At 43.2% G+C, this 20,151-nt stretch overlaps 1 protein-coding gene across 1 annotated transcript in view; it reads right to left on the reverse strand.

Moving 5' to 3' along the window:
- The window catches only part of ece2a (endothelin converting enzyme 2a), a 64,605-nt gene that overhangs the window by 17,491 nt on the left and 26,963 nt on the right, over positions 1–20,151 (reverse strand). Inside the window, exon 3 of the mRNA XM_076098636.1 lies at positions 13,099–13,382. Within this exon, the coding sequence (XP_075954751.1) occupies positions 13,099–13,382 (284 nt within the window). The remainder of the gene's footprint in view (positions 1–13,098; positions 13,383–20,151) is intronic.

A 20,151-nucleotide genomic window follows, 5' to 3' on the forward strand; every position in this document is an offset into this window, starting at 1 on the left:
GCATCGGTGAAGCCGATGTAATTGTACGAGGTTCAAACGTAAGTCAGCCATCTGAAAAAGGAGACACTCTGTACATGAAATAACTTTTAGAGTTAATGAGGCCTTGCAATACAATAAAGTCATTTAAAATGTGCAATTTAATGCTTAATATACAAATACATTAAATGGCAAATACATGTTTTGTTCCTTAGATTTTCTAAAGCTTTTTACACCAGAGTAATGGCAGACATTAGGACATTCCTTGGACTTGATTTACACATGTAAATACACAATATTGTGTGTGCAGTGTGCCAAAAAAGCCTGTAGACAGCTGCTGGCAGCTACTGTGTTGCGGATGCATAAGTCACTGTCAGATAGTCACGCTTCTTCCAGCATGGGAGGTGTCAGTTAAATAAATGTAGAATTATCTGGAGGTTGTCAAAAAGCAGTTTAGTGTGACACCGCGCAGCCTAACGCAAAGACATTTATATTATATATCTATAATAAATCTATCTATAAATCTGGAGCTGTGACACTGGAGGCCACAGGGTTACACCTGTGTCTGTATGCCGAAACATGCATGATGTTTTTATGCGCGTCCACATGCATGTAGGTGTGTGCATGTCTGTGCGTGTCTTTAGCACTACCGGCCAGCTGTTTAGCAGTGGGAGCCCTGCACATCTGGCAGCACACACTGGCCTGAAGTGGAGAGGGTGTCTAGCACACAGCAATGATGAGAGGGATGGGAAAAAGAGAGGGAAGAGGAGGAGATAGGATTAAAGACAAAAAGTGGTGCAGAAGGCTTGAAAGATTATGGATCAACAGTATATATATATATATATATATATATATATATATATATATATATATATATATATTTATTCATTTTTTCGAGGGGGGTTTAGTAAAAGACATTGTAGCAGCATTCATGTCAATTGGAAGATTTGATTTGTGAATAAAGAATTCTAAAAGTGTTTACAGAACTCAGTTGAGTCTGAGTGCATTGTGGAATTCTGTTACTGTAAATGGATTCTCAAGTGCATTGGCTTGGTCTTCATTAAGTTGAGGTAAATCAATATTGCTTAGAAATGTGTCGATGTCTTCTTGGATTGGTTTATGTTTTGATGAGTATAAATTGGTGTCAAAATCTTGGAAGGTCTTATTTATTTCATCAGGTTTCTGCACGATCTTCCCTGCTGAGTTCACGATCGTTGACATTGTTGTTTTTGCTTTGTTTCGCTTGATTTGGTAGGCCAGGTATTTACCAGATGTATTACTGTATTCGAAATGTTCGTGTCTTAGTCTGTGTATGAGGAATTGAGTTTTTTTGTTTGTGTGTTCATTCAGTTGTAATTTGTAATTCCGTAATTCATTTTGACTTTGTGTTGTGGGATTATTTGCGTTGATGTTCTGTAGTTCTTTACTCTTTTGTTCTAAGTATGTTTCCTGTTCGCTGTCCTTCTTTTTCTTGTACGTGGACTATGACAGCGCTAACTATGGCAAAAATGCTGACTGAGCTGACTGTGTTTACTTAAAGGGGTACCGGGTGGGTGGGTGCTAAGCTTCCACGCCGCCGCCATCGGTTGGGACGGCGTTATCAGCTGTAACCGCCATATGAGAGCAGTGCAGTTGCCTGCCAGTGGGGGGGATGCTCACATGCATGAACACGCACTAAAAGCATGCACGGCCAGCACGGCTATGTCAACAAAGCAAGGAGAAGCTCTGATAACGACACACACAGAGCGGCTTCATTCTCGGCTCAGTTAGACATGACTCCACTATATCTTCACAAAGCAAATTGTTGTTTGCTGCTATATTAATGCTCTGAATCCAGTATATTGCACCTTTAATATAGCACCCACCCTCCGGATCCGCCTCAGATAAACAGTGTTAGCTCTGTCAACTTTGTCAGCACTGATAGCTGGCTGAGCCGTCGCCATGCTGAGAGCCATATGGACACAGTAGGTGCGCTCTGAATTTGAAATTTAGCACCTTTAACCAAGTTGCGAAAAACAACACACCTGTTATAACTGGATATATGTAATACTAGGAACACTACAAACCAAATTCTAATTTTTACAAAGTGATCAGAGCTTGCAGAAGCTTTCTCCAAGGTCTCTTCAAAGCGGTGCCTGAAAGGACTCCAGAGCTGACAATTGGTGAGTTACATGATCTGTTTGTACCTGCAGGAAACAAGTCAAACCTCAGGAGTCCAAATCAACGATCTTTCCCCCGCTTCAACCACTCCTTTAAGCAGCAAATAGCTGTTACATTTAGTTGTCTGCTCTGTTCAATTAGTTCAAAAATGAGGAGGTCATTTTGGTCACTTGAGATGGAACCAGCATCATCTTGTGTGGATCTCTGCCAGCAAAGAATAAATCAGTTTCTTACGAGTCTTCTGTGTGTGTCCGCTGTGGGACTGGAGGACGGGCAGATAGAAGATCACGAGGATGAGCCATCGACCCGAGCGCTCAGTGGACATTGAAAGGTTCGGGGAGAGGAGAGAGAAGAAAAACAGAAGGCAGCAGAGGAAAGAAAATGACCCAACTGCAGACTTGATTGACTTGTGTAATGGGAAAATATGTCATAGTCTCATGTACAGGTTTAAGGAATGTAAGTCCTAAAAGTGCAGACACCAAACTGTAGTTTCAGTAGATTACTTTAATTAGTTTAGTATCCAGGTGTCTTGTTATCTGTTATCATTGTGCACTGTTTCTTTCTTCTTCGTAAGACAGAGACACAGAGAGGCCTTGATTAACAGAGATCCTCTGTTTGAAATACTTTTGACTTCCTTTGCAGACGCGTTATCTGAAGTTGTAAAGGCGTAAACCTTTGCATGCAGATATGATGTGTGAGGGTAAAGAATGTCTATTCTGTCTCTGCAATGGTCATTTTAACAGTGTCACAGTGGCTTCAAAGGAAGCATCTGCTGTGTGTTTAAACTCTCTATTGTAAGGCAAACTGTGAACAAAGGGATTTGCAAACAGGAGATAAAGCATCTTCCTGACTGTCTTAAATGAAGTATACTAAGGCTCGAAGGATGACCTGCCTTTTATTGTGTTCTTTGTGTATTCTTGTTAGCTAAGCAGATAACAGGAAGCTGTCTGAGCATAAATGTCCATGCATTCTGACTGTTGGGTAGATCACTCTCCCAGATCACTGCAATGTGTCTGTGAGACTGTTCTCTTTGCTTGCAAGCAAATAAATTGACTTTACAAACCTTGATCGTTCATCAAAACTGTTTTACTTTATATTGATAGAAAACCTCAACTTTCTTCTCCCGACTAGTCATAAGAAATATTCCACAACACTTGCTGTGTGGAGAAAGGCCGTTTTCACAGTTGGCTGGGTCCTATCTATGAAATGCACATGCCGATGCGCAGACGCACAAACAAACAGTTTCTTTCTGATACATGCACAATGATGCCTCTCATATATCGGATTCCCCAGATATCCAAACACACGTGCAATGTAAAGAAAAAGCAGGTCTGTGGTCGACCCCGTTATGTTAGACTGATGTTTTCCTCCCCATTGCCCACACCATCAACTCTGGAGAAATAGCTCTCTCGTGAACATAAGCCTGTATGTTTGCATGATTCCTTCATCTTTTCATGTGCAACAGAAAGACAGAATCCATTCTCCATAATGTGAAACTGGAGACAAACACGATCATTGAATCAATGCAAAACAAACCCAGCCTCCTAAACTCTCCTCAATCGGAATATTAACTTTCGACAGGAGACCGAAACAGCGAACACAAAGCATTGCAGTCGAGCCTCCTCTTCCTCCCGCCCTCCTCTCTGCCTATGAAAGGCCTTAATGAGAGAAAAGTGTCTGTATCGATTCTCCTGCATTCTAACACTCTGTGATCGAAGAACAAAAGAGGAAAGATACGGACGGAGGCAGAGAGGGAGAGGAAGAGTGCATCCTATCGGAGAAGATCCAGACACTGCAGCCAACTGAGGAATGAAACACTCTGTATAAATAATACAAAGGTTGTGTTTGGCTGCCTTGGCTGTAAAACAGAAACAGAGATGTAAGTGGAAATGCGTATGGCTCTCTGTGATTGCACTCAGTTGCGCATGTCTACAGCATGTGTGCCACTGTTGTTAATACTTCTTAAACTCAGGAATAATAATAAAGGAACACTATAGAAGGCCGGGTCACACAAACAACAGAGATGCACGACTCTGTCCTACAGGGAACAGCTTAAGATGTAGAATAACAGCGCTACAATAGTTAGCACCTTTAGGAGGCATATACTGTTAACTCTCACATTTGCCAGCAGCCAGTTAGCTTAGCTTTGCACAAAGACTGGAAACATGAGGATACAGCTAGCCTGGCTCTGTCCAGAGGACATCTGGAGTATCAGCACCTCTAATAAACACATTCTCCTGTTTATTTTATCAGTACAAATACCTGAAGTGTAAAAACAACAGGATGCCAGTGAAGACACAAGGAAGATGCTGGTCACTGCCTCGTATTTTGATCAGAGAAATGGAAAAAGATAGCTGATGGATAAACAGAGCAGTTGTAAGAATGCAAACTTAAACAAAAAGAGAAAAAGAGACTCAGCTTCAACAACATTGACTATGTCTTGTATGACAGAATAGGTTGTAACAGCATCTACTTTTACATAATTAATAGTGTAAAATAATATTCAGCTTACAATCAGTTCAAAAGAACACACAAAGGAAATGGTGTGTCGTGTTGATGAAGGGGTACTTGAACTCATCTGACAGGAACACGGAGGTACGTTGGACAGAAAAGGTAGGGAACCACTTCAGTATACGGACTGGCTAACAATGATACCGTATAATAAGCTCAGGAATATAAAAACACACACACACACACTCCTGGGAGATTTGCTTGATACAAGGATTTTCCACACATTTACTAAGATGTGGATTCCCCCTCCCTACCAGGTTGTGCTTACCGTGTGTCAAACAAATGCACAGTAAATCATCAGAAAGATGAAGTGAAAAGGATGAACTGACAGTAAAATCACTGTAATACTCTCTGGTAATAATCTATTTTCAGGTGTTAAGTGTCCACAGCTCTGCTGAGCGACACCTTCTCCCTCATTATCCTGCCCTCTACCTCTCTTCCTGTCTCCAGTCTCTGATCTCCATCATCCCTCTCTCCTATATTCTCTTATTCCAATTAACGATCTTCCTCCTTTAGGCATCTATTGTTTCCATAGGAACAGTGCTCTGTAGTCTGTACCAGTCGTCTAGGCAACGGTGAGCTGGGAAGGACATTCTGTGTGTGTGTGTGTGTGTGTGTGTTTGAGTGTGCGTGCACATGTCACATGTTTACTCTGACTGGCTCCTTGCAGTGGTGAGGTATGTTCTGTCTTATGCGTTTCTTTACTTGTGTGTTAAAAATGTAGTTCATTTCTTATTGTAGCAAAATAATACCTTTATTTTCATGTAAATATATATTCAACCAGCCTGCTCTGCCATATTCCTCAGTTTTTTCCTCCAATTCTACTACGTTGTGTTGTCGGTTCTCCGACTCTTTAAACATTCTCCTTTTGTGCACATACGTACCACCATTTTCTAAAGGGCAGTTCTTATAGATTATAATCTCTGTCCTGAGCACAGATTATATTGTACAGTATGTCTTGTGAAAAGAGGGGCCACACAATGTTTCCCAAAGCAATACTGCAATCAGCAACACAATAAATTACAACCAATACTGTGTGTGTGGGTGTCTCAATGCATCAAGTAAGTATTAATGCATGAGATCTGTGCGTTCAAGCATGCAGTCACATTTATGAGATTTAGTAAAGACTCATGTTTAATACAGTTGCATCTGCCAACCCATGTCAGCACATTACAGGAGACGTTATATCCGAGCAGACAGTAAACTTGAAACAATCTTTGTGTGCGAGTTTGAGAGAGTGAGGGGGGGGGGGGTAAAAGTGAACAGAGGGATTGTGTCTGGCTCCGGGGGCTTCCCTAGTCACAGCTGGGACGAACCTTAACGCTGGATTAACAAAAGTATCCAGAGATATAAAGAGCGAGCGCGAGGTGAAAAGTACAAAGGAGGCGTTGGATTAAATTGGGACACAAGAGAGGGAATATGTAGAAAATCTGTACAAAGGGAGGGCAGTAAATGAGAAAACGGTTTTATTGAATGTGACGAATATACACATATATCAAATATATATCATGATCCTCAGGCTCAGACCACAAGTACATCTGTGTTTGTCTCTCAAATCCATTTCACACAGTGAAATATCATTTCAAACATGGCGAATAGAAGAAAAAAACGTCTGAACTATACTTAAATTTCCAGGTTCTACTTTAAGAGCTGTGATATTAATATACACTATAGCATATTCTAAATATGTATATCATATAGCGAATGTATGTGTTGTTTTGATGGTTGTGTCGGTGTGTATTTGTACGTGTGGGGCAGACCATCTGCCAATGTGAGTGGCGAGCGTGTGTATGACTGAGCATGTGCAGAGAATTATGCCTGAGCTGAGTGAAAATCTCTGGAGAGCCGGTAGGCCTCGGCTCACCAGTCCGTCCCCTGACACACATCCACACGATCACATACTACATGTACACAAAAAAACACATGTAAGGACACATATAGATGCAGTGCTGGGATTATGCACGCACACACACACACACACAGACATTTTGTAAACCCACACACAAGCATGTGGAAGACAAGCACCACAAGAAGCAAATGCACTTGAAAAAAAAAGACAGAAATAAAAAGTTGCTCCGCCAGCATAGACAAGCGCACTCGCACACCCCGTCTTTCATCCTCACATCTATACACATGCGCAACCAGAATTGCAATCACCCACACTCTCTCTTCCTCACGTGTGCTCCACTGCAGGAGCTGGAGAGGACAGGGCTAGCACCCTAACCCTCACGCACGCACGCACACAATTCATGGTATGCACACGAAATGATGCAGAAATACTCACAAAAGCATGCATGAATGACAAACACACACACACACACACACACACACACACACACACACACACACACACACCTGCAAAGCAGCCTGCAGGTATGAAAAACACACACACAAATTTGCAGTCTGGGGATGCACATGCATTAGCATAAAAAGAATACAACAGCATGTATATGTGCATATGCAAAAAACATGGCTTGTAGATAAACACAAACACACAAGCAGTAATGTAAAGAATATACTTCAGCTGCTACGGTGGACATTAATCAGGTTTTTAAGTTGACTTGTGCACTGACCCCATCACTTGGGCTTCTGGGACTAATAACTTCTTACTTCCTAAACTTCCATAGACCTACAGAATCCAAATGAATCTTTATCCAATAAAGCTGGGCATACGCTGTACGATTTGAGCCCGTTTCTGACCCAATTTTTTGAGCCACACGACTCACTTTGGAGTCGGACCAAATTTCAACTTCGTCTGGTGTTGTGCGCCACGCAGTGCACAAGTGGAAGCAAGGACCAATCACGGACCGATCAACTGCTCCCGACTGGCCGTCAGATGTTCTGATGAATATATGACATGTCAGCTTTTGGTCGGCTGTCTTAGTCTGTTGAACAGTTGAAGCATAGCCACTAATGGAATCAGTGCCTTTTCTCTCTCACTGCACCGGCGCAAAGTGGCAAACAGAGCGTTTGAAAGTGACTTGGCACCAAAACATGTCATGTGGACGAAATAAACACCCTAACAGTCTGTTTTAATGTAGACAGTTACAAAGTTCAGGATCAGAGGACCTTTTCAAATGCCAAGAAAGTGGAGCCCAATATTCACATGTATGCCTGATATCTGAAATTGGCAGAATCTCCGAAATCCTGATTGTACTGAATAATGTCAGGTTTTAAGTTAAGCCTACAAATTGCACTTTATTTTCCATCCTCTATTCAAGCTTCACATTTTACAAGAACATGGAACGGGGTGAGGCAGACAAGGGAGAGTGTGAAAAGTGAAAGAGGGAGAGAGACAAATAAAGTGGATTGGTGTAATCCACTTTATCCTGGAACAAAAGGTTCAAACAGAAATGAAAACATGCCAACATCAAGACAGACAGAAACACACACACACACACACACACACACACACACACACACACACACACACACACACACACACACACACACACACACACACACACACACACACACACACACACACACACACACACACACACACACACACAGGAATATACACAGTGTGTTAAATGTTATGCGAGCATTACTGGAAAATGTTTCAGAAACTCTGAGAAATAAGACTTGAGCTGTGTGTGTGTGTTTGTGTGTGTGTGTGACTGTTATGCCATGTATGTATGTGTGTGTGTGTCCTAATATGAATGTTCCCCTGGGGCCGTCTTCCCGGCAGGCATCCAAGCTTCCCGGTAATGGAGCACGGGAGGACTCTCCACAGCAGGAGCCAGGGACAGCCAATCAATGTCAATGAATGTTTCTCACTGTACGCATTAAACCAGCTAACGGTGATGTCATGACATGAGCCTCACCACCATGATGTGTAGGTGGGTACACAGAGTTTTCCAATACATTACATTAGACCATTGGAGGTGGGGATACCTTAGGATTGAATCACCAAATATCTCACTTTGTAAATTCTCTTATCTCAGTTTTCAACACTCAAGAGGACGACATGTTTCTCTCACGCTTGCCAACTGGGACAGAAAACAAAAAATAAAAAATATGACTATTGCACCCGGTGAGACAAAGGAGAACTCCAACCAGGGAGCAAGATCTCTTGGTACTTAAGCCACCTCAACACCAGAGAACACCCCCAAGAGAGTTCGCCTTTGGTTACCACAATCTCAAAGCACTGAATACTACATGCCAACATTTACCCCGTTCAAACACATGTATGCACCGATGGAAGAGGCTGCCATACAAGTTGCCACCTGCTCATCAAGATCTATTATAATGCTCATTTCAAACACACCGACGGCACAACCTTTGGGAGCAATTTGGGCTCCGGTATCTTGTCCAAGGACACTTCCGACATGCTGACTGGAGGAGCCAGGGATCGAACCTCCAATCTCCCGATTAGAGGATGACCCGCTCTATCTCCTGGGTCACAGCCGCCCCGAATGTGAACCTCCTAATTTCAGCAGCAGTAGATGTAGCTCCTGGACCAGCGCTGGAGTCGAGCATTGTCCAGATTGCGCCACAAGGGTTCAAGGTGACGTCAAAATAACAACTGTGGCCCGTGCTCAAGTAGGAGCGGTATTGGAAGCCCTGGACAATGTAGACACTTGGGCGAGGACGACCTCATGGCCTTTCTGAACCCAAAGACCGAAGCCCAATCTGTTGCAAACTGCCAGGTCCTGGGAGATGGGGTCTACGTGGGAAGGAGGCTGCGGTTTCTACAGGTTCGTGCACAGAGCCCTCCATTGCATCGTGGTCAACCAAAGACCAGTAGGTCATTCTGGTTGAGCTGACGGTGCCGTGGGAGGAGGGATGCGAAGAGGCCAACGACAGATTTTGATTTCAAGAAGTCCTGAATTGAGTCTGAATTAATCTAACAGAGCAGGCCCCCCATGGACAGTCATAATTTGTAGTGTGGTGGACTCAAATTTCTTGCCACCAAACTGACACTTTTGGGCTTAAAAAAACACAACTCTCTTCACAACATGTTTTATTTCTCAGTTTTAAACTTGGCTATAATTCAAAATCTCTCACTAATATACTGACACTATGCAGAATTACCAAAACTGTAAATGTAGCTAGAATTCTAGACCTTGCATTATCAGCAATATTCACTTCAGTGCCCTTAAGCAAAAAAAGAATCAACAGACACCAGGGACACCTGCTCGACAGCTGACACTGGACCTTTATTGAAGGTGGAAAAAAAGAGATAATCTTCACGTACATCAAAAAAAGTATCACGTTAAACCTCTGATTCATATTTACTTCTTTAAACAGAACTAAGATAACTAGCCCCTACCTCTTTGAACGAGGCTAAAGGTTAGCAATTAAAAGTGTTAGTCTGAAATGATATCCAATAAAAGAGTCTCCATAGCAACAGTAAAAGTGATTCACAGAGCATGTCAGGCTGTGAAATAAATTTCGCACCTCAGTGCACCTCGGCCTCTACTGTGAGATTGTGTGTGCGTGTTTGCAACAAAAATAAAACTGTATTTGTTGCTACACCTTTTGTTCCATGTTTCTATATACAGTAGGCTGTCCTTGACAGGCGCCAGCGATGACTGCGTGAGGACATCTTTGTAGTTCTGCATATTCTGGTGCATTTGTTGTTTCTTCTGTGACTTTGTCCCGTGTTATCTACATTTGTTTGTTTGTTTTTGTTTTTGCGGATGTAAAATAAGATATTTTTATTTTAAGTGGTTTAGATTGTCACTTGTATATTTCTTTGCTTTTTACTTCAACACTATTTATTTCGTTAGGAAACACTCACAGGGCATATTTTAGAATACAGTGGGCTCCACCCTTTACCCTCCCCTCCCTATTCCTCTTTTCTACCTCTCCTTTGCTACCTTCTTCCCATCGGTCTCACGCTGGTGCACTGCTCATTAGCTTTCTGTCGCTCTCTTTTTGCCCCCCTTTCTTTTTCTCTTTCGCCTGTGCTGTCATGCAGATTCACCCTTTCCTCAATCTCCTCCTTTCAATCCCTCCTTTCTTGTGTATGAATTCAGCAAAAGATTCTCTAGAGGAGATTTTCCTGCTTCCTCAGTTTCTTTCATTCCTTCTCACCTTTCTCCCTCTCCCTCGTCTCCCTTCATCTGTCCCCTTTCTTTTTTTCGTTAAGTAAGAATGTTGTTTATTTTGCAAGAAATGAAAGTAGGCTTTGAACCCGCCTCCTACATTTCTGCATAACGCACACATATAGTCGTGACTGCTGTGACTATATATGCTATAGTGAGAGAGCGAAAATACACCAGCGGAGAAAGCTATCGACTTCTCTGTGATTACACACTCAGCTCGGTATCTGCACACATCGAGATGAACGACACTCACAGTGCAGCAGAAACAGAACATGGCACAAGCACACATTACCATCTCCACACAGCCCTGAGCTCGGAGCAGGTGAGAGAAACACAAGTGGGAATGAGGGGAAAACAGAGTGAGAGACATACGTGAGAAGAAGAGATGGTGTGAGGGGGAAGCAGGTGATGGTGACTGAGAAGGAACTCGACTCTGTAATCGCTTTCAAACAGGGCTGCTTCGTGAGTTCAGCGCCACTTCTTTTTAAGGGATGTCAAATCCTCCCATCTGTGCCCCAAACACACTCACCGATCCTTCTTTAATACTTCCTTCTGTTAGAGGAAAACACCCAGGACACTGTCTACTTCTTTGTGTGCGTGTGTGTGTGTGTGTGTCTGTCAGACTTTATCCTTAAAATCTTGGCCCATATACAGCACAGTGTATGCCTTTGTTTACTCCTTGAGAGTCAGGCCTGTCCCTGGTTAAGCTCACAACATTAAGTCCTGAGTTGAATTGAGGTGATAAAAAATCTGACCGTTTTCCGTTCATTCCCGGGGCCTCTGCTGCCTCGCTGGAATGAAAAGCTAGCTTTATACTTGTGTCTTACAAGGTCAGTAAAGAGACGTCCATTGCATTTAAGGAGTTGGCATCCACTGCAGTACAAGGGTCGGCCTCTTGTACCTATACGCGTGAATTTAAACAGATTTTTCTCACACCTTCAAATATGGCCAGAATTAAAATAAACAATCAATTACATTACACTACAAAGCTGCAGCTAACTAACTTCACGTTACTTAATAATCTGTTAATTACTTTTCAATTAAAGGAGCCCCTCTGAGTTACATTTAGATTTAGTGTTTCTCCCTAAAACTCACTGTGTGTATCCTTAATACACTACATCACCTAATGCCGAATCCAAATCATCAGCATGAACTGTATGCTGTATGCTGGCAGCCTAATGACTGCAACAATTTCAGTGGAATATTCGACTGAAAAGCACCTTAATATTTTCATTTATGTATATATTAAAAATATCAGGTAAAAAGGCCTGTATTTTGTCTTTCGTTTACATGTGCATTAACATTGGTTGCACTTTGTCCTCTCTCCCTGCCTCCATTAAAATGATTCACACAATCTGACCTTTCCCACTGATGCATTTACTGTAATTATATATTCGGTCTGTGTATGGAGCCTACAGTACACCTGTAATTACAAACTAAACTTTGAATTACATCTCATTAAACAGTGCTCCAAACGTGGCAGTGAGTACATCATGAGTAATTCTTCCACAGTCAGAGCTCGGGAGTCACCTACTTCAGTTGATAGCAGTGCTCTCTTGTCTTAGTGTGTCACGGTCAAGCATGGCTAATGGCCAAAACATTGTCATTGTCACACTGAACAGTGGTGGTTAGTGCTGCAGCCAGCAGCTGAAAGGCCTTGGACCTCATGTAAGTCAACTGATGGGCTGTGGAGATGGAGTGGAAATGTAAAGTGCCACTATTACCGATTTCACTGTCAGGGAGAAGTCATTTACAGATAAACTCCTCCTGCAGCGGAGCGTTTAAATCATCATAGGCATGTAAAGACGCTTGTAGTTTGTACAATACTAATTGGTAGAGGACAATCAAATATACAGAATATGTTCCAAGTAGCCGCTTTCCTCAAGAAAATAAAAGCCAGTCTTTCAAAAGAAAAACATCCTCCAACTCTTGTAGCATTAAACAGACTGTGGGAGTTGCTGGACCTGACTTGATAGGAGCTAGGCATTTGGTTTTTAACCAGATTATCCTGTTTAGAAGAACTACTGTATGTCTATACCGTCCCATCCATCCCAACCCAACCACAGGCCTGAATATGGGAGAGGCATGACGGAAATTCGGGCCTATATGTTCAATATGTTTTGTTGGTTTCTTCTAATTGATTAAGAATAAAACAAATGTATAAAACTTTGTCGGATTTTATCAAAGTGCTGCTCAATTCTCCAACACAGCTGAACTGTAAGGTGCAACTTTTAGCATTGATGATATTTGAAGTTTGGTATCTTTGCTTCACAATGACATAGAACCCAACAGAAACATGAGAGCGCTTTTGCTAAATTAACTAAATATTGGCAAGGATTTCCAATAAACCTTGTGAACTCAATATTCAACCCTTTCATTCACAGAATTTTAACAATACCTCTGTGAGTGCTTGGTGAATGAAAACGGCAGCTTGGGGGGACACCTCCCAAGGCGTCTTCTCTCCCACCATGATGGCGTCCAGCGTGGCCTTCTCTATGACGACGTCAAAGGACGCATCGGGAAAGGAGAGCTGGCGCACGTCCATCTGATGCCAGGTCATACCCAGGCAGCCGCTGTACCTGGCACTCATCGTACTGACGCACACAGAGGAGTAGTCTATGTTGGTGATGGAGTGGTAGCCGGCACTGTACATGTCACCGCTCATGCTGCTGTTTCCACAACCTGGAGGAAAAGAAATAGACATGTTGGGAGAGGAAAGAGACGAGGAAACAGCAGAGGAAGAACAGAGAGAGGGAGGCTGACACCAATATGTCTCTGATGACTCAAATCCACAATATGTTTTCAGTAAATGATGGTGTGATCAACATTGCAACAACATATGATTAAACAGCAAGTTCCCATCACGGCGGCAAAGACTGTTGTGACTGGGACCACCTCCTGTGATTGATGAGACACAAACGCTGATCAAGCTGCCGTTCAATCGTGAGCAGCAAGCAGAGATGGAAACTTTCCACTCCAGAGGACCATATGGGCGCTCAAATAAAGTGCATTCGGGGGGGGGGCTGACATGACCTCAGACTGCACGAAATCTCCGACAAGCAACAAGGTTTCAACTTGTAGCTCGTCACCGGGTGACGGTTGGTGAAAGCCAAGGAGGGAGATGAAAGAGGACGAAACGTGAAGATTGCCTCTCGTGTAGCGCCGCAAGATGAAAATAATCTACTGAATGCTGCATCTCACCCTTTGGATCAGATGACTCATAGATTGTGTAGACGGAGGAGGAGGAGGAGGAGGAGGAGAAGACAGACAAAATAAAAAAGGGGACGGACTAAGTAGGAGGAGGACATGAAGAAGACATTCACTCTATCTTGATCATGTTTGTTGGCCTTGGAAACGCTCATGTTATCTTGTACTTATGAAAGTCTGTGTGCGTGTACATCTGTGTTTAGGGGTATCCACCTGGGATGCAGAGTGCAGAGTGTGATGGGAGGGGGTGGGGCTGTGACTTCCGGCAGCACGTTGGCACCGGCACCTCTGTTGGAAAACGTGTGGCTGGCGCTTGTTATCACCTAACTGCTTCGACTAATTACCAGCCTTTAAAAAGCTGTGCGTGGGTGTGTGTGTGTGTACGAGACCGATACCGTTAGTAGCCTCACACACTAAACGACACATTTGAGTCCGTGTGTGCAGTATGTAGAAACCTTACATGCATGTTGTACTCTCGTAATAATAACTGAAAGGCAGCAGATAGGAACTATGAAAACAGAACTAATAAAGATAAATTAAAACATTGTACAGCAAGACAAGCCTGTGCCAAATACACTCGACAAGTGATAGATTGTGTTAGCTGTTTATGCACGCACATTGTATGTGTATGTGTGTGTGTGTGTGTGTGTTCCAGGCATCAGAGTGCTGAAGGTCCTGTGACGGCTATCCCTGGACGTTGGCTTCAAAACAAGGCAGAAAATATTTCAGCGCTGCTTGCCACACTCAAATCCGGCTTTCTTTATGGATGGCTGGAAGATGAGAGAATGTCTCCGGGTTGAATTACATGGACTCAAGAGGTTATTTTAGGTAACCTTAATCTTACTTTACACATGCCAAAAGCAAGCTTTGGAAAATACGTTTTGCGTCGAGGAGAGGCAGGCTGACAAGCAGGACATGATTTATAAGCACACGGAAGATTATTTTCCTCTCACAAAGGGTCAGAAACACCATAAAAAGTGGTGACATCATCCTCATTAGAAACAAGGACAATCAGTTCACACATTCAGAGGAGTGAGGTGATGAGGGTCTGTGGCCCCGTTTCATGCCCGGGTTTGTTGCTCTCCAGAATGGGTTAAATCCCTCCTGCACTCCTCTCTCAAATCCCCAAGCATGCCAGACATTGTTTCAGAAGGGTTCCCCCCGCTGACACAGCTGTGTGTGCGTGTGTGTTTTCTTTTTCCATTGCCCTCGATTCTGAGGAAGAAGTGACACATGACAGCTCATTCCTAGGGGTTGTCACGACAAGTATAGTTGCCAGGCTGTCATCAAGGACAGTCCTCTCATTTTGGGTCAGTGACATCAGCTGGTGACCCCCGCAACCTCTGACCTTCCCACACACAAACACAAACACACACTCAACAACTAACCTGCACACAAACACACACATACCAAAAATGAGGTTTGACAGGATGTGCTGCATTTATGTCTATGGCTGTGTATGGGGAGATCCTACAGCGCAAGTATAACGCGCACTTATCTGACGAAGGTTTATTCTGGATAATAGGCCGGTCCAGGCCAGACTGGAGCCAGGAGTCTGTTTTTCTGGAAGCAAGGCAGCTAAAACCTCCCGATAGTGCATCCTAACTGGATTATCCAGAGCGGCACAGAAGGAGACTAAAGTTAGAGGTGTCATATCACCTCGTTCTGCTGGCTGTGTGAGTGTGCATGTGTGATGGAAAATCTGAGTCCTGGTCTTATAAAGTATCATACCGCTCATAACAAATTGGCAAAAACAAATTGTGGTGAACATCCATCACCTGCTGTGACGTGTAAACTGTTTGCTAGTTGATGTGTTTGTACGTGAAGTCTCTGCGTCCATTCATACAGGAAATTCTGCACAAACAAGGTTTCTTTTAAAATAGGAGAAGACGAAAACCAGCTGCTACTGCAGAGAGGAATGTTGGCCAAACATGGAAGTGGCTCCTTCCCACAGACTCCCGAGATGCTCGGTCCAACAATGGTATCAGGTTGCAAGACTGACCTGACAAACCTTTGATATTCAAGAAAAAGGCTTGACACGAGTCGCTCACAGGAAAGGAAGCCTCAGAGGTAAGCCACTGGAATAGCGCAGCATTCCTCTGCTGCTCGTAAACAGTTGGCTTACCAAGCACCAGGAAAAAGGGCCACCAAACAGGAGAAAGTATTTTCCTAAATTGTACTGGTAAAATGCATTTTTCCAACATAGGGGAGGGTTAATCTAGTGCATCATTCAATCTATAAAGTCCATGTCATAGGAATTGAAAATAGACATGATTTTAAAGCAAACATCTGAACTCCTACGATAAAAACGTTTTAAAATTGGAACCGACACCCGCTGATATTTCTGAAATTTTCCAAGTGGAATAACCCCATTCAACACTACAGTCAATCATCAAGCTGGTTGTCTCTGTGGGTGCTCACCTCATTTATAGCACAAGCTTTTGGATAGTGTTACAGCAGACTATCCACTCGGAAATATGTACTAAGAAGTAAATATGTACTTTAAGAAGTGTACTTTAATGATTAAATAAAATGCTTTACATCCAGAAAGTGCTGTCCAGCATACTATCAACTTTTACATTGATACTTTGTTCAAAAATGGGGCCAAAATTGCGCAATCACATCCTTATTTGGAATATAGCAGCAGCCCGTCCCTGACACCAAAAATGTCAGCTAAGATTTAAAGTTCATGTAAAGTAATTTCATTAGTTAGACAGTCACGCTCCTTGACTTCTACACAACATGAACTGTTGGAGGTATAACCTTTGGGCTATCAGATGACCCCTGACCACATAAACAGCGACTCTACAGAGTCCATCTACGGTCAGGTGGTGGGTGGGGGAACCCCTGCGAGTGAGCATGCGGTGTGAAATATCAAAGCTGCTATCTCTGAGATGAGTTGAGCGCAGCAGTGGAAACTCCATGATGTCAGAGGCACGCAGGGCACTCAATCACATCCCAGCTAGGTTTAGACACATTAGGGACGGGGACTGTGGCCATTGCTGGTGAAAGGTGATGTTCCCCACCACCACCCCCGCACACCATGCAGGCCCTGGGCTAGCCCGAGGTAAACCGATGCCACGGTGACGCTATTACAAGCACTTGTTGACATTTGCATGCAATCACAGACAAACAAACGCATGTGTCTTTCATTTATTTGACCTATATGGACTCTTAAGGCTGAGGTATTCTTATTTAAGTAGTTCGAACGACATGTCAACCGACGACCAGGCCAAAGTATATAAAGTTTAAAAAAGTATATAGGTGCTCCGGACGGCCACACTCGAAGGCAGGGTTTTTAAGGGGGAGTGACATATGATGAATAGCAGAAATAGAGACCTTCTGACAGTCTCACTTTGTGCTGTTGCACTTCAGCCGAGTTCCCGATTAAAAATGGACAATTTCCCAAAAGTTGTGCTGACTGAAACAGCCTCACAGCTTGTTTGGCCTCACACTGAGACAGAGCAGTGTGAGCGGAGAGGATTTTGGAAGGAAGGAGGGAGGGAGGGGAGGTAAAGGTGGAAAAGAATGAAGGGAAGATTAAGACACCAGAGGAGAGAGGGGACACAAAGAGATATAAAAACTAAGGAACAGTGGGTGTGAGAGAGAAGTCGTGATAGAAGGGGAGAGGGAAAGCAGAGGGTCAAAATAAATTGAAGCGAAAAAGGAGGTAAGTGAAAAGAGATGCGTACATCACCAGCTAGCATTCATTCACAGTGATGAAGGGATATTTAAATAGAGACAGACATGGCTGTGTGTTTTGGTATCTACAAGTGGATCTGAACTGAGCCTCATCTAAAACTAGATATAGATATTCTCTATTTCCATTTCTTTCCAGCAGTTTCAGATGCTCCGGAGAAGTTGCATCAGCAGCGAGGCCAGATGAAATCCTCTCAAAAGCTCGGCTCTTCCGGCAAGTTCTCCTTACAAGTCTCCTCTTCCCTCCGCTCACAAAAGCAACCTCGGTTACGTAACCGGGTACGCGAGATAATTAGTGACTGAATAATTAAATGTGTGCCCGTGACAGTGGGACGGTTTGATGGAGTGTGAGCCTGCGTGTGTGAGTATATGAGTGATGGAGGACTTTTGGAAGGACTCGATTGTATGAAGATGCCTCTCGGCTGTGGCACGAAGCCGAAAGCGTCTCTCAGATCCAAAAACACCAGCGGGCACAAGGAACGGGGGCTTGGTAAATGGCAACGAGAGGAGAGGAGAGGAGAGACATCTTTTCTCTTGTTTTAGCCAGAACTAACAGTTGTTGAAAGCTAACCACCTCCTTCTTTATATTACTCCCTAAGCCTCGTTACCGTCCCTGCAACAATTCATACAACACCACGAGTCAAGGATTTTGCTGCACGTAACATACACTTTTCAACGTTGGCAGCCGCAGTGCTTTAAACTTCACCGTCTCCTCAAGGAAAAACACTCAACACGGAAGCTGCAACACTACTGTCTGCATTTTAAACACTCTCTGTCGTCAGCAGTGGTCAAACAACAGACTGCGCTGCGGTGAACGTTGGACCGATGGATAGAGCACTAACATGGCGGCTGGGCAGCGGTCAGACACAGTGGGAGAGATGAGAGCAACAGGGGTGACTAAGAAAGACAGAGAGACAGATGGACAGAGAGTGTGTGGTAGAGAGCCCTAATGATGCAATTCGATCTTGCTGTGTAACTGAAGAACTAGTGGGCGCGCGCGCACACACACACACACACACACACACACACCAAGAGTCAGTTGCGTCACGTCAGGTCCTTGTAAAAGGATGATGTTGTGACCTGTTCTACTTACAGAAACAACAACAACAAATGATCCCCTCTTCTCATAACAAATAAAGCTTATAATAGCTATTGAGTCCATCTGTCTCTCGCTCCCAGTTTCCATCCCACTGCAGTGGCTCCACGATACTCTCATGTGATCCTGTTAACGCCCCACAAAGTAACTATCGAAGCACAATCCCCATCACATCGTGACATCCTTTGTCACAAATACAGATGGATGACAAATTAGAGATGATAAGGATTAAGGATGAACACCATTCTTCCAAGAGATATTCTCTCATTTGCTGTTTAGATGATGGTGGTGGGTGATGGTCGCTCCGAAATATATATATTCAATACAGTTATGGTCGGGGGACGGCATTCACCACATCATATGATTCAGATACTTTTCAAAGTCATCATACATCACAGTCACCACTCGTAGTTTTAAAGGAGATGCATGCATTATATTTTGCACAGAGTTATGGTCGCTTTAGGATGAATTAGAACAACATGGCTGTAGACTTTTAGCCGTGATCTTTAAATACCTTCAACGTTCCTCATCATGGAGACACAAGGCTCTCTGAGACAACGTAATGATAGCTTTACATCATGGTCCTTAGTTTGGATTATTTTGGTTTTGTTTCTGAGAAATTATGTTTTGCCGATTAGTTTGGCACGGAAGATAGCAAACGGCACCCAGGTGTAATTCAAAATGCTTCATACTTTCAGTCTGGAACAAAACCAGTTGCCAAATTGCTTCCAAAATGGACAGAGGAACTGATTATATAATCAGTCTTTTAAAAAGTGTTATCTTTAGGCTTGTGACTTTGGTTTTTCACTGAAGAACCAGCTATTTCTGAACTAATGATTCAACCAGGAGCCTTGAAAGTGCTCCAGCTACCAGCCACCTATCATTGTCGTTACGGAAATTGAACGGTACACTTTGTACAAGACTCTGCATTCAATATCCTTTTCTATGTATTTATTCATGTTTTTCCTCTGTTTGTCAGAATCAGAATCAGCTTTATTGGCCATGTATGCATACATGGAATTTGTCTCCGGTTTCCACTCCGCTCTCAATGTACAAACACAAATAAACATTTAACAGCTATATACAATATAAGTATAAATATATATCCGAGAGAAAAAGTGTATATATATATATATATATATATATATACACACACATGTGAACATAAACCTATAGACAATGGCATGAATTGTAAGTGGTGGTAGAAGTGCAGTATAACTTATTTAGTGTTCATCAGAGTGACGGCCAGTGGAAAGAAGCTGTTCCTGTGTCTGGTGGTTTTGGCGTACAGAGCCCTGTAGCGCCTACCAGAGGGGAGGAGTTGGAACAGCTTGTGTCCAGGGTGTGAGGGGTCTGCAGAGATCTTTCCAGCCCGTTTCCTGACTCTGGAGGTGAACAAGTCCAGGATGGACGGCAGGCTGGAACCTATGATCCTCTCTGTAGACCTGA

The sequence above is a fragment of the Anarhichas minor genome, unplaced genomic scaffold, assembly GCF_050575085.1.
Source record: "Anarhichas minor isolate MPS153535 unplaced genomic scaffold, ASM5057508v1 ptg000024l, whole genome shotgun sequence".
Taxonomy (NCBI): Eukaryota; Metazoa; Chordata; class Actinopteri; order Perciformes; family Anarhichadidae; genus Anarhichas; species Anarhichas minor.